This window comes from Podarcis melisellensis (assembly GCF_964234715.1).
Source record: "Podarcis melisellensis genome assembly, chromosome: 2".
Classification (NCBI taxonomy): Eukaryota; Metazoa; Chordata; class Lepidosauria; order Squamata; family Lacertidae; genus Podarcis; species Podarcis melisellensis.
Genome location: NC_138529.1, coordinates 69,160,822 through 69,177,004, shown reverse-complemented (window position 1 = coordinate 69,177,004; position 16,183 = coordinate 69,160,822). Strand labels below are relative to the sequence as shown.

The following is a 16,183-nucleotide window of genomic DNA, read 5'->3' as shown; positions in this document are numbered from 1 at the left end:
TGAAACAAAAATAAAACATTTTGTTTTGACTGCTTCATCTACTCAGATGCTTCAGTTCTTTTCACAAATAACACAAAACATAAACATTATGTACTAACTCTGTCCGATCTGGTATTGCAGATAGAACAAATTAATGCAACAGAAGGCCTTGTGTAGAACAGATAAGTAACTGGCACAGGAGTATGAATAGGTTTTGTTTTTGTTTTTTCTTTAAAGAAAACAAGCAAACAAATACCAGAAACTCTATGTGACATACACACACATCATCTTTGTCTATCAGGAGATATCCACCTTCCTCTGACATGAAATCACTGGAAAGATGCTATGTCCTAAAACTAGTTTGCAATGCTTTGGTCTCCTTATCACTCAACGCTGAACATTTTACAGGTAGCATAGGGATGTGTGATGTGAGAACCTATGGAATTTGACTAAGGTGGGGGGGAAGGAAGAACACACAAGTTTCCCGGGGGTTGGAGGATCCAGAACTATGCCATCTGGTGGGATTTTCTTTCTTATGCTTTGGACTTTGATGATCAAGATTCACCATCTACGTCAGCTCAGGACATATGGATGTCTTGAGTCATATTAGTTTCTTAGCATTTCCTTTTCTTACTATTTATTGCTTCTTTTGCTTTCTATATACCATGATGTAACACCCTGCTACTGCACTTTTGGGTTGTTAATAATGACAATGATTATTATTTTTTAAGCAGCATTTCATAACATACAACAACATTTATCCATATTGTGATGTCATCACATTGTATGTTGTGTGTCCATCCCTAACCAAATTTACAGCAAGAGGATGTCATGACATAATTTGCTACACAACTGAAGGGCAAAGAGGGCAGAATATTTAAAGGCAATATCATATTTAGCAGTATCTCCATGTCACTAATAACTTAAATTTTGGCTAACAGTGTTAGATTTTATCTATTTCCTCGGGAGGCACGGGGGCCAGCAGATTGAGTAATGCCCATGCCCATGTATCTGGAAGATGAGCTACTGAATTCTGTGCAATCAATTAAGCAGCTTTATAAAAGTTTCTTAAGGCAAAACTACATTTTATTTTATTTTTATTTAACATGCTGCTTGATTGTAAACAAAACCTCTAAAAACAGTCTCATGCTATCTGTCTACCTACTTATAGTGTGAAAATTTGCATTCTAGTGAAATACGTTTGCAAGCAGTAGATTTTCCTCTGCCTCCACACACCCCAGCAATACAGCTGCCATCAGGTAAAGATACTAGGGAAAGGATTGTACAGGTCTATAAATTCCCAATCGGAAATAAAATTTGTGACACATTTTTATCACAAGGCTAACTGTTGTGACTTTCTATTAGAAACAAACACTATTGCTGAAATTAATCATATTCTACACAAACAATAGATAATGCCTTCTGTCATTAAATCTATTTTTACTTCCATATACTGAGACAATCTCCCACTTTAAGATCTTAATAAAAATCAAATGTTTATTTATTATACCTCTCATAAGGCCAGCAAGAGTTGCATGCAATTTTAATGAGTTTATATTGTAATTTACACTAAAATATGGAAATAGTTTTCTTTTATCCCAATAACCCTGAAGTAAATGTTAGGTTGGCTTCCCCCAGCCTGTCCAACGCCTCTTGGTAAGCTTTGTGACCAAGCAGCGATTTTCAAGCTCATTCTCTGCCATACAAATTTAGCACTATCCACACAGCACCCCCAACAGATTTCTCAGCAATTCAAAGCAGGATGAAGATGACAATTGCCTCAAACTTTCTATGCACTGCCTATTTGGATTTTGGTTTAAGCATATTTTTAAAAATTTATTTGCTTATTAACAGGATTTTTAGACTAGGTTTCACTTTTCAAAAATACCAAAGCAGTTCAAATCATAACACACAAAACCTTAAAAAAACCCAGCAAGTCACAGTAAAAACATCACAGTAAATAAAAACAACAAGTTTTCGTAACAACGTCACAGTAGCCAACGGCAACAGGAAACAACACTAGCAATCAGGAAAAGTTCATGGCAGGCATGATGCCACCTTTAGTGCCCACCAAATCTGAACAGAAAAGCATTCTGCAAGGTAAGTACCACAACAGAAAAGGCCCTTCTCCAGGTGCCCACCAAATAGATATTTGTAGGTTGAGCCACAGTAAGGAGGGCCCCTTCAGCAGACAGTAATGACTGGGTCAGTCTATTGGGGATATCCATGTCTTGAGCTACTCAGGGCTATAAAGGCCAACACTAACAGCTTAAATTTGTTTCAGTAACTGATCACCAGCCAGTGCAGTTCTTTCCACACAGATGCTGTGGGTGAAACAGGAGATTCCACTCAGAAGTAGAAACCATTCTTCGCTAGCTGCAGATTTTGAACCAAACCTAACAGCAACCCACAGAGATTGCATAATAGCAATCCAACCTATTGGTTACTTGAGCCACCAGTAACCAAGAGCACACCCAGACTATGTATCTGCCCCTTTTTAGGCTAAGCGCAACATCAGCCTCAATTCCCAGACCCAGGAACCACCTCTGCACAGTGCCTCAATCTTGTCAAAATTCAGCGTCAGATTGCGGGCCCTCACTGGCCCACCACTGCATTCAGACCCGTCTATGTCAAGTACTAGACTAAAACACATCAGAGAACTAATTCATTGCTTCAAATCTCCTAATGACCACTCCCAACAATGACATACAAATGTTTTGTATCATGGTAGGGGCCTAGGGTTAAACTCCACAATTTCCATATGTTCCCTATTTGGTCTCTTCTCCACTCCATACTAGTTATTTTTTAAAACAACAAGTTGTTGTTGTTAACAGCAACAACTTGCTTAGTTTGTGCTCAGAAATTCATGGCAGAGGAAAACCTCAAAAAAGTGTTATGTTAACTATACAACGGTATGAATTTCTCTAATGGTGACTATCATCTTACATATCTTTCTAAACACATATTTATCAGTCATAACTGGTATTTGAGCTTATGGGTATTTTACATAAAGGTTCAGATTGGTCTATGCATTATAGGTATAGCAGATTGCTGGAAATGGCCTCCATACAATAGCTTACACTTGACCATATGTACTGTATTTTTCGCTATAGGACGCACTTTTTCCCCTCCAAAAATGAAGGGGAAATGTGTGTGCGTCATATGGGGCGAATGCAGGCTTCGCGGACCTCTCCGCAAGCAGCGGGAGCGCTCCTGCTGCTTGCGTAGAGTTGCCTGCATGCCGAAGCCTGCGCGCGCTGAGCTCAGCGCGTCCAGGCTTCGCGGACCTCTCCGCAAGCAGCAGGAGCGCTCCCGCTGCTTGCAGTGAGTCGCCTGCATGCCGAAGCCTGTGCGCGCTGAGATCAGCGTGTCCAGGCTTCGCGGACCTCTCCGCAAGCAGCGGGAGCCAGCGCTGGGCTCCCACGGCTTGCAGAGAGCTGCCTGTTTGGGGACTGGGGTTGGGGGAAGCTCAGGCCTCCCCCGCCCCAGCCCTGCGCCTGGGGGGGAAATAATTTTTTCCCCTTTATTTCCCCCCCAAAAAACTAGGTGCGCCTTATGGGACGGTGCGTCCTATAGGGCGAAAAATATGGTAACTCACCATATCATTTTTTTTAAATTGAGAGATAAGGATTCAGTTCAGACGTAATGGTTATTGGCCAGAGAATTGATTACATGACTGCACACCCCCTCCTAGTCCCTTGGCTTGCATTCACAGAACCTGGCTTATTTAAGCCACAATTATCCATGATATCAACAAACAAACAAAAAGAAACTGTAGTTTAATCTCTTATTTAAAAAATAGGGCATGAAATTTTGTATGCAGAAAATACATCACATGTAATTTCTATGAAATTGAAACCATGGAACTGTGGTTTGATGAAACGAATGGAATATGGCTGTCTTAATTATATTTCAGACAAATGGCAACACTGGGAGTTTGGCTTTTTTTTAAAAAAAACTTTTATTCAATAATTTATTTAGTTTTAGACTTAATAATCACATCATTCTTGGGAGTTAATAAGCAATCACAATACTGGCTAGAAAACGAAGTGACTTGCTCACAAGCTCTTTCACTGGATATGATGGCACTGGTCAGCATTATTAGAGACAACCCACTCCTTAAAATATTTCTTGACTCATATGAAACAAAAGGCCGTATGTCCAATTTCAAACTACCTGCCATAAAAATGACATTAAGTTCTTTCTTCCTGTGATGTAGGTAAAGGTAAAGGGACCCCTGACCATTAGGTCCAGTCGTGGCCGACTCTGGGGTTGCGGCGTTCATCTTGCTTTATTGGCCAAGGGAGCCGGCATACAGCTTCCGGGTCATGTGGCCAGCATGACTAAGCCGCTTCTGGCGAACCAGAGCAGCAAACGGAAACACTGTTTACCTTCCCGCCGGAGTGGTACCTATTTATCTACTTGCACTTTGACGTGCTTTTGAACTGCAAGGTTGGCAGGAGCAGGGACCGAACAACAGGAGCTCACCCCATCACGGGGATTTGAACCACCAACCTTCTGATCGGCAAGTCCTAGGCTCTGGGTTTAATCCACAGCGCCACCCGTGTCCATACCCTAAATAGGGGAAATGAGATGCTTCAATGCACCAAGACATGAACTGAAAAACCATCCCAACTCTCCCCCAAATTACTCATATATAGTGGTACCTCTGGATGTGAACAGGATCCGTTCTGGAGCCCCATTCGCATCCTGAAGCGAACGCAACCTGTGCCTGCACGTGCACGGGTTGCAATTCGCCGCTTCCGCGCATGTGTGTGACGTCATTTTGAGCGTCTGCGCATGCGATGAAACCTGGAAGTAACGCGTTCTGTTACTTTCGGGTCGCCACGGAGAGCAACCAGAAAATGCTCAACCCAAAGCATATTTAACCCGAGGTATGACTGTACAGATCTCTTCTTCTCTTTGAGTTTCAAATCATCAACAGTCTACGATCATGCTCAAATCCTCTAGCTTGCTTAAACATCCTGTCAGATCTAGGCTGCCAAAATATATGGCAGAACACAGACTGAATTATAACTAGTCAAATCCCAGAAACAAGAGCATGAAATTGATCATGTATGATGTGGCTAGGTGAAGCGTGCATCCTTAAGAGAAGTAAGAACAAATATCTTGTTATGTTATGTTATCAGAGAGGATAGATTCAGGCCATACTTGCTCACTTTTCACATGGAGACTTACAGTTGCTATCTGGTCACATCAACATTGCATACCTGCCTAAAGAGACTACATGAATTATGAATATGCCATGTTTTCAACAAGCTGCAAACTCCCTGCCTACCAGAGCTTTAGCATGCATTACACAGAGGAAACTCAGTTCCACATGCAACTATTTTCTAATTGAGTTAGAGAAATATCAGGGCAGCCAAAGATGAGGGGCAGAATTCAGTTATGGCAAAAACAGGTAAGAGAAGGGCTGAATGAAGATCTTTCATCGAACAGATATAACCTGTAATACTCACTATAACCTAAAGTATTCACCAAACCTTATTTGTTAAATTTATATTCCACCTTTTCATATATATTTTTTAACAAGGCAGCTAACATGAGAAGTTCTCAACCTACACAGATTGTGATAGAGAACATTTTACGAACTCTTGCACAAACTCTATCCTCATGCCACCCCTTCAGGGCTTACCTCCTGAGAAACCGCCCCAAGCATCAGTACAAACATCAAATCATAGTTGCAAAATACGTATCTCAAAGTGCTTTCAGTTGCTCGTAATTCAAGAACACATTTGACTATCAAAATATGAACATAATACAAATATTTTCGTCCCTTTCTACATCCTATCGTTTTCAAAATATTAAGATTTATTGCTCTGACAAATATATAAGGTGGCTTAAAATAGAATTTTCTTCCCAGAAAACCTAGATGCCTGTAGAATACAGAACTTTCTCTGCACCCAGAATCCCCTCTATATATTATGTTTTTCTGCTGTATTGCAGCAGCACACAGAACATGGCATTCAATTTAGTTTTGGCTGAAAGCTCTGTAAATGGTTGACAGGATTTCTCAGCTCCCTAGTTTGGGTACAGCTTCTCAAGCAATGGTGAGGACTGTTGGAAATCAAACCCCACCAGGCACATTTGTAATCCCCCCCCACGTCATAATCCAAAGAGAAGTTACACCTTAATACGAATCAAACACATATTTTATGCCTGCTTATACATACCAGAGTGCTAAAATAAGTTTCTCTCCTCTAAATTCTATTTTACTAATGATTTAGTGAACTTTTCATTCAGTGTAGTTACTCATGAAACGGAACTCAACCCTACTTTATCCCAATTCTCTATTTCCCAACATACTTGTCAGAAACATAAACACTGGGATTCAATTCCAAGGATTAGTTTTTCAGCTCAAAGGGTTTGCTTCAAACATTTCAAAAAGAAATCTGTTGACACCGAAGGTAAAACAAAACTGCACACACCTATGCTTTAATTCTAGTTTTTCAATATGATGCTGTATTGTTTTTAACTATTTACTACTAGCAGTCAACCTCTCTGGGAGTAGAAATACAGAAGGGTGTGAAATTATCATTTCCAAATAAATATTTTATAGTAAATATTTCCTTAATTATTATATTTTTTTTAAAAAATCATAAATCTGAACAGAATCATGTTGTAAACAGCAATACATAAAGGAAGCAGAGAAGCACGGATCATATGATTTCCCTCCCAGTTAGGGGTTATTACTCTGGATGGCCTCTTTGTCACTGCGATTAAGAACACTGTAGGGAGAATCTCCATATATTGACAAATGTTTGTATCCAGTAGAACAGACTTACTTAAACTACTCAGACTTAACAGCAGAACATGGGGTGGTTTTCAACTAAATAATTATGCAAACAGAACACTTCTGGTTGCACAATGGATCTTTCTCCCTACACGCACCCCATGCCAGCATCAAATCTGCTCCAGGGGCCTGGGGAAACCCATAGAACAGATTTAAGAGACACAGGGAAGAGAGGTGGAGGACAGAATGTTTGCCTAAGTGCTATATTGAATTTCATCCATGGTTTGGCATCACAAAAACAAGCCTTAGGCTTTCACTTTGCTTCCTACCCCCACATGAGAAAATAAGGAACTTCCACCATGATCTGCATCAAGCCACTATTTGCAGTTTTGCCCAAACATTAAACTATGGAGTTACTGCAAGCAATGTTCAATTCAATAGTTTGCAAACCTGGCTTACAGGCATTTTGCAGAAAGCTTAGTTTGCTGGGTTCAGACAAACTGCAAATTGTGCTTTGCCTCCATGTGCAAGCGAAGGAGGAACTGCATGATGCTAAGGTACATGTTCAGAGTGCCAATGATGGCCTGCTGTTACATCTCCTCACAGCCCCCCAGTTTCCTTCACAGAAGCAGCCCTAATAGCACAAAGACACTGCTCTTTATACACCAAGTTCAAAAAGCAGTTTGAATTTTGCTTCCCTTTAAACTGATGCAAAGTGTCCAAACAGATTCTATACTCAGGATATTGAAAGCAGTTTGGAGGTACTCCAAGAACAACTTCTGAAAAGAAAAATTTGCAACTTTGTGGATATTTTCAGTGCCCTTACCCAGACTGAGGGTATATAAGCAAACAATTTGATTCCCACATCACAGCGACGCAGGAAATACATGTACTAAGGATGTAGCACACACTAGTAGGTTACAGGACTGTTTGCTTTAAAGAAGCTCCAGATTTTAAATCATTATAAAGATTTCTGTTACAATCAGACTGGAGCAGGAAAAGGAAAGGAAAAGTTCCAGAACATCTCCCCATTTTTCCTCCTGCATCTCTCACCCCTTCTGGAACTATAATATTAATGTCTCACATTCCCTACCTTCATGTTTAACCTTGTCCTTCTTTCTTTGCCTCCCCAAACCCCACCAAGAAAACTGCTAATTATTTCCTAACCAAACTTCATTTGGACAAGTCAGGAACCTACGGATTGAGGCCAGGAGATTTTAATGAAGCCATCCTCTGAAATGAGAAGTCCAACCCAACGTATCGAAACTTGGGAAGCATGTAAGTATAGAAATGTTTCCACTGAGCTATTTAGAGCTATCAGTATTTGAAGATACTGGAATTAGGTGCCACAACATCTCAAGAGAAGACTATTTGTACATAGGATGTTGCAGGGCAAGTAATCTTGCCCAATGAGAAGATTTAATAAGGAACATCCACTAGAAACAATCCATTGTCATCTCCAGAAGGCTTCCTTTAGGAGTGTTTTTGGGGTGTTTTTTCCATGGCTAACGTAGAATTAGCAAGTCAGCTGTAAATCACCTCTGCTAAGCCTGGGCTCAATCCTGAAGAAGGCAAGGGAAGACTAGATGACCCAAAGGCCATTTAATCAATAGTAGTAAGGATGTCAGAAAAGGAAGCCATAATTGCAAGGTGAAATGTAAATCCACCCAACAGACACTGAATAAATTCTCACCTGTAGTATAATCTTTCAGGCGCATATTCTTCACTGGTGTCCCAACACACGCTTGGAAAGCATTAAGAATCTACAGAAGCAAACAAAGTTTCAGGTTAAGGGTTTTTTTTAAAAAAAAAAAACCTACACGATAACATTTTTTTAAAAAAGGAACATTCTGTTCTACCGCAGGGCTGCTTCTGAAAAGTTTGGAAACTTCAGCTGGTGCAGAATTCAATGACCAGGTTGCTCACTGGTGCAAGACAGCTTGAGTATATAACACCAATCCTGGCCCAACTGCACTGGCTGCCGATTAATTTCCAGATTCAATTCAAAGTGCTAGTTTTGATCTATATAGCCTTAAATGCCTCAGATCCTCAATGGCCGCCTCTCCCCCTATGAACTGACCCGGACCCTGCAATCACCATCTGAGGCCCTTATCTGTGTGTCTCCTCCATGAGAGGTCCAGAGGGCAGCAACACGAGAATGGGCCTTTTACACAGAGGCCCCCCACATGGAATGCTCTTCCCAGGCTTGCTTGGCGCCCATATTACATACATTTAGGTGCCAGGCAAACGCAATCCTCTTCAAATAGGCCTTTGGCTGTTAAACTATATATGGCCTTTAAATGTGTGTGTTGGGGATGTTATTGTTTTCACTATTATGTTGTGCATTTTGTGCTTTTATGTTGTAAACTGCCTAATGATCTTTGGATGAAGGACAGCATATAAATTTAATTAACAACAACAATAAAAATAATACAACATATGGAGAAAACTGTTACTGTGCAATACTGGCTGTTCTAATTAAGTTTCAAGAAGCAAAAGAAATACTTACATCATCTTTTGTTGCAGTTTGAGGCACTTTTCCTAGTCGAATCAGCTTGCTTGGTTTTATATCTTTGAGGCCGGTTCTATAATCCTGGTCCTTAAAGAAAAAGTTCAAGGAAACTTTAAAGACAATAATAAAGACCTATCATTTTACTAAACAGTTTACAATGATTTAAAATAAATAACACTGTATTCTTTTTATATAAGACGTTCACGATGTTGAAGCACAACCAGCTTCACATGTAAACTGTTTGAAGTCCCCTGTCAGTCAGGAATGTGGAATTTGAATTACTAGTAAGCAAAGGAAGACTACTAGATTTGAGAAAGTTTCAACGTTATAAAATATCATTGCAATATTACCTTACAGTAGCTTAACTAGGTTTTAAATATACAAAGGAGGGGAGGCTGTAATTAACATATTCTTCCAAAGCTTTCATAAATATGTTTACACATGATTATAGATACAAGCTTTCCAACAAATCACATACCTGAAGATCTGGCTGAGAATCTTTAGAAGACTTGCCCTCTGCAAAAGACTTGCCATGTTCATAGTCAAACATCTGATTTCCTGGCAGTCGATGATCTACATCTCGATACTCAATGCCCCTATAGTCTGTATCCTGCCTTCCAAGGAAATCCAGGTCACTTTTTTCCTTAAGTCCAAGAGCAGATGGTTCAGATACTTGCTGTTCACCCGTAGGGAACTCCTGATTGCTAACAAAGGCCTGAGAAGGCTTATCTTGATCCTGAAGAGTAGGAAGAGGACCACAGCTACTTTGGAAGTCTAGTGACGAGTCAGTCTCGGGCTTCTGTCTTTGAGATTCTTCTTCTCTGGCTCTTGGTTCTGAATGTGGAAACTCCTTGCTTTGAACACTAAAGGAAGACCGCTCCCTAGCAGCAAGTCCAGCCTCATCTACCTCACATTCTCTATCTGTTGGCGGCACTGTAGAAAGGCTATGCTGGTAGTCCACAAGGTTTGGGTCCACCGAGGGCACATCTCTGTCTGCAAAATCCACAGGAGGTGGCACATCCCTACCCCTAAAATCCTGATCAGTCTGAGATTTTGGCCTATTTCTGAAATTTGAATGGGGTACATCTCTGTCTCTGAAGTCTAGGTCAGCTGCACCCACGCTCCTCAAGTCCATATCAGGCATTTCTCTTTTCCTAAACTCTGAATATGGCTGCTCCCTGCCCCTATAATCCTGTTCAGACATGTCCCTTGCCCTAAAGTGTGGGTGAGATCCATCTCGGTTTCTGAAGTCTAAATCAAATGTTCCCCTTGCACGAAAATCAGATGGAGCGTCATCTCTGCCTCTATAGCTCATATTATGAGCTTCCCTATCCCTGTAGTTCATACGGAAAGAATCCCTATTCCTGTAATCCATTGGAGGAATGTCTCCTCCACTATAATCCATAGACTGCCCCTCCCTATCCTGGAAATCTCCTTGATACATCTCCCTGCCTCTAAAATCTGGAAGAAGTGGCACCCTGCCCCTGAAGTCCAAGTGTGACTCATCTCTATTCTGAAAATCAGGTGGGTAATCTCTGCCTCCAAAACCATGCAAATGACCCTCCCCACCTCTGAAGTCACTATGTGGTCCATCTCTACCTCCAAAGCTGAAAGTAGGTTCCTCTCTGTTGGCAAACTGAGGATTGAGGATGCCTGGGTGTCCCTGGATATCAAAAGGAAGTGATTCTCTGCCAGAGAAGTTGCCAGAGTGTCTTTCTTGAGCAAGACTATCAAGGGGAGGAGGAGAGTAATCCCTGTTCCACCCGGGAGCAAACCTTTCTTCTTGGCTCCCACTGTAGAAATAAAGACAGTGTTATTCATAATGTCCTTCGAGTTTGTAATCTACACATCAGCATGTCTTCTCTAAACCTTTTACAGAGCTGTTCAACAGTAAGATCCGCAGAAGATATTGATGTTTGGTAGTTTAAGAGGAGGCAGTATACGACAGGCGTGACAAGTAAACTTGCGTACTCCCATTTCACCATAATTCCCAGTTGAACTCAACATGGAATACCTGAAATATTAATGAGTCATTGAAGGTAACAATCTACATAGTCTCACAGTACATACAGCTGGGGCATTTGGAATTCTCCATTAAGGAAGCCACCGCATTTGTCCTTGATGCTGCTCCAAATAAAGAATTTCCATTAAATCTGGTTTTATCACTATCTTAAGCAGTTGAGCAACTATGCTCATGCTGCTATATTCATAAAACAAGGCCTTTGTGGACAAGCTCAATACTGTATTTGAATGACACTGCCCAGTCAATGTGTTAGTTGTACTAATGTACTATCAAGAAGGGGAGACAATTATGAGATTTTATATACTTTCTCGACTCGCACCATTGTTTTACTTGGATCTCAATTTGCAGTAGTGCATATTGCACCTTCCTCATGTGCTCCTTCATCTGCACCATAACAACTGCATACCCATCTAACATGTCTCATGCATATTTAGTAGGCAAACCCATGCATAAAAGCAAAGCATCTCTGTCGTCTGCTGATGGCTACTATCCATTACTCTTTGAAGACATTTCCCCAAACCTATCAATGTGGTTCTTTCAGTATAGCTGTTTCTCTCAAGATTTTTCATTTTGTCAGAGCATATGCATGCATGCCATAAAGTTTCCAGGAGCATTTGATCCTAGAAACTCCAAGGCCCTACCATAAACCAAGGCATAATGTACAGTTCTAGTAGCCTAGCAAAGTAGCTTTGGCCATGAGGGTCAAGTTCATGGCCTGCACATATAAACACGAGCATAAACACTCTTCCATGACCTTATAGTGTCCCAACATCGAGTGGAATCTATTTTCTGGAACCTACTTTCTGCCAAAACAACATTTAATAGTTCCTGTAGGCATTTGTTAATATAACTGTCAATTTGACAAGGGAAATGTTCATACCTTCCAAGTGTACACTGAGTTATATGCACCAGCTACATCTGCTTCCAGGATACTCCATTCTATCCTCTTCCTCTCATCAGCATTCCATGACCATGGTTCCCCCAGAACTAATGGTACCTCCCTCGTGTGTACTCGAGATGTTATTTTGACTACATAAAAAGCAGCCCTAGGAAACCTTGGGGAGGAGCTGGTGGAGGGGAAGGGCAAGCCCTGTAAGGATGCTGTGCAAGTGGGTTGTCACAAGTGGCTACCAATTATGAAGCAAAGATTTTGTGTCATCTTATTACATGGTATCTAGCCTAATGCAGGACAAATATAAATACAAAAACTTATTTCATGTTAAACACTTACCGAAAAGGACCCATTCTGTTGGCTGGTCGAGGGTTTCCCCACATTTTGTCTGTGATAAGACAAACAGAAGAAAGAGTTCTTGTTTTTGTCAAACTGCAGCTGTGTTTTCTACAAGATAAAAATATGATAAAAAGCCAACTAAATTAGCATTCTTCTGGCTAATAAATTTTATCTTTTAAACCAGCAAATATTACCCAGTTCAACTTCTTGAATGATTTGAACCTACAAGGTAAGAGTCAAAAGCTAAGCAGTTGACCACTGTGCAACTGAAAGACAGTGCGAATTTCCATTGTAAACTGTGAGACAACTATTCTAAATCAAAACATTTCCCCAACACCTCTACTGATAAGAGGTTTGCAAGGTCCTATGTTTCACAAGAGTGGTTGAATCAATAACAGTCTAAAACGTTCATCAGGTCTTTCAACATCTCAGTGAATCCTGCACATCTACAGACAGCATTTAACTCAATCAGAATTATAAAATAAGCCCATTCTGATTAGAGCAATTTAAAACATAGCATCAATACCACAACATGGGTCATATCAAAAGAAAAGCAACAGGTGCTAATTTATTGTGTGAAGTTGCTCCATAATTTATTCAGAAGTGTCAAAGGAGATGAGATATGGAGAGTGGAAAGAGCAGAAGAGGAGGAAGTAAGAGTAAAGAAGGAGGCCCAGCAAAGCACATTGCACATCAGAGAGAGGAGTTCTTATCTAATCTTCACTGAACTTTACACACACCTAGCATACCTGAAATTCAGAGCCACTTCCAGTCCATCCTAACTGCCCACAAATAAATCACCTGTGTTTTGCCAAAAACACTAGCAAGATGCTCTTTATTCTGGATATTGGCAAATGTACAGCACTTCCTGAACTCCACCACAAAGTCTGTATGTATCCCAATTTAAATCGATGTACAATATGTTGAAGGTGAAAGAAGAACGATCAGATCTACCACTATTAATCATATGGGAACAACCATGATACTAGTTGCATGATGTCTTCCTCAGAAGAACTCTGCAAATGAATAATATGACTCAAAAATGGGCAAATACGTGGCCAGCACTATGCCACATTGTCCAATTGGGCTGTTTCCAATGTTTATATCAAAAATACTTTTGTTTCCAGCATACATTCTAGGGCTTGGCTTTAAAAATAAATCTATAAATATGCATTTCCACAACCAATGGGTGGGTTTTCACTTCATACAATACACATTCCAGTCCAGGGAATAAATATTATTAATCTGATACTGATAAGTAAAAAAAAAAACCTGTGCTAGCATTAATTCTGCATGAAAACTTGACTTTTTAGATGGGGAAGTAAATATGATAATCTAGTAAACTAAAGCAAAAATGTGCTGAGTTCTAGATACCTTGATCCCAAGTGCACTGGGGGGAAAACATGTTTAGTATACATTTCTACCTGAATTATAGATAGAATTAACAAAGATAAATTGCAAAACAGCACAGCTGAGTGTTAGGGTGGAGCAGTCTGGGAAGAAAAGACTGAGCAGCAGGATAAACAAAGCCTCTCTTTATGTGTCACTTCCTATACATGTTCTGTGCCTCAACTAGCCTGTGAACAGTTTGTATTGAAAGAAAGTCACAAATAACCTTATGACTTGCATTGATTTGAGCATTGTAAGAATAATTACTGAACTGATAACTAACTGCATGTTATCCTAGCAACAACCAACTACTACATTTTCTGACAATGGCAAACAACTTTCCATCACTTGCAACAATGAACTGCTATAGTTTACACAGGACAAACAGGATATTTTCTACACAACAATGAAAGGACAGAAAGCAGCGATTGGAAATGGCAGCACAAGAGAAACTAGGTAAATATTTCAATCCAAGAATATTCCATTTTTGCCTTGAAGGTTACTGTACACAACTTTTTTAAAAAAACAACAATTTTTAATGGCAGACAAACTATTTGTAGAGGTATGTCCTTTGTTTTCCATGAACTCAATGTGATGCATTATAAAATATAACTTTTAAAATAATAATTATACTTTAAAAAGTGTTCAATATATTGATTTCCTTATTTTGAGTGTTTTTGATGCTGATGATTTGTAATAATTAATGCTTGTTTTAAAACTGGTTCTTTTGTTTATTTGCATTTTCAGTTATTTATTATATTAAATTGCTTAAAGCCAGTTTGGAAGGGTGTCTTCTGGCAGCATATAAGTGCAGCTGTAACAAAATTAAAATATGGCTACAGAATTAGGTGTTCCCAAGCCAATGCTCAAATAGAGTGTGTTCTGAATAAAAATTCTACCATATTAAAACTAATAAAAACAAGAATATGCTCTATATCCATTAACAAGCCTTTCCAGATATTCAGTAAATATAATGGGGGAAATGCCGTTTTTATTTATTTCATTTCTTATCCCACTCATACTCTAAGGAGCTCAGGGAGAGGTAAAGGGTTATTGATGGTTTGCATAATTAGAATCTGTCATTCATTTATGTGTTGCCTGCAGCAGCAACATGTCACTGGAACAAAGTGTGACCGCATTTGCTTTGATTCCGAGACTACAGTTATTATTCATAGCCAATTAATTAAGGCCACACTCCTAATTCTACCATCTTGGGGGTGGATACAATGGAGTTCAACAGAAGTAGCTTCCAAGCAGACATTTTTATTTAACTTATTAAATTTCTATCCCACTCTTCCTCCCAAAAGGCCAGTTAGGGATGAGTTGTAAAAATGATATGATTGCATCTACACAACTTCACATAAAATTTAAAAAAAAATTAAAGGGAAGAGGACTAGCTTTTCAGATTATTATAGAATTATAGAACTGTAGAGCTGGAAGGGACCTTGGGGGTCATTCAGTCCAACACCCTGCAATGCATATGTGTATGTGTGTGTTACTGCTAGCATTCTGTCGTGTGAGACATGGGAAGGCGGGAGGCCCCCTTCTAAGATAGCCGGTGATATCTGCTGTTTTCACAATTAACTATATAAAACAATGAACAGATTTTTAAAAATAAAAACACCTTCCTGAGATCATTTAAATTTACTAACTTTCCATTTCCTCCCCAGATGCTTGCACAATTATTCCTAGAGCCAGGGGTTTTATTTTTGTTTCTGCACCTTCAGTTCCAATCATACTTCTGGATCACAAATCTGCAAGCGCCCCACATCTCCTTGACAGAGTTTAACAGCACAGGAAATCTTACTACACAAGCCAATCCAATGGTACACCCTCAGCTTAGCCTACACTGGCAGCAGCTAACCCAAGTGCCAAGGAAGAGAGGCCTCTGAACAACTCTATCAACTGAAGATACCAGTAACTGAAGGGGAACCTTCCAAAGGCGTTCTCACAGGAAGCTTGAAACCCATCGCACCCCCCCAATTATTTACGAATTTGTCAATTAAATGTGTATACCGCCCTTCACCCGAAGATCCCAGGGCGATTCACAACATAAAACTACAGAGAAAGGCCACAAAATACATAATAAACCAACAGTCCTCGCCGTCGCCGGGTGCAGAACTTGGGTCTACCTCCTTCACTGTTAACAAGCGGACACCCCTCCAGGCCCCCCTCTGCCGTGAGAGCATTTCTACGGCCCAAACGCCCCCCTCTTCTTGCCCCCCACCCAGCAAATGCCACGAGCTGAGGATGCGTCAGTCACCGGTATCCCTGGCAAGAGGCCGCCCTGTCCCG

General features: G+C 40.2%; 1 protein-coding gene across 3 annotated transcripts in view; it reads right to left on the bottom strand.

Annotated features, from left to right (window-relative positions):
- RBM6 (RNA binding motif protein 6) overlaps positions 1–16,183 on the bottom strand; it is a 55,824-nt gene that overhangs the window by 39,303 nt on the left and 338 nt on the right. For 2 of the 3 annotated variants that reach the window (XM_081900250.1, XM_081900252.1), the window contains exons 2-5: positions 12,500–12,607; positions 9,724–11,038; positions 9,243–9,332; positions 8,427–8,496 (exon numbers count right to left, since the gene is read on the bottom strand). In XM_081900250.1, the coding sequence (XP_081756376.1) occupies positions 8,427–8,496; positions 9,243–9,332; positions 9,724–11,038; positions 12,500–12,543 (1,519 nt within the window). In that variant the 5' untranslated portion in view covers positions 12,544–12,607. The remainder of the gene's footprint in view (positions 1–8,426; positions 8,497–9,242; positions 9,333–9,723; positions 11,039–12,499; positions 12,608–16,183) is intronic. The other variant, XM_081900251.1, reaches the window with a different exon arrangement.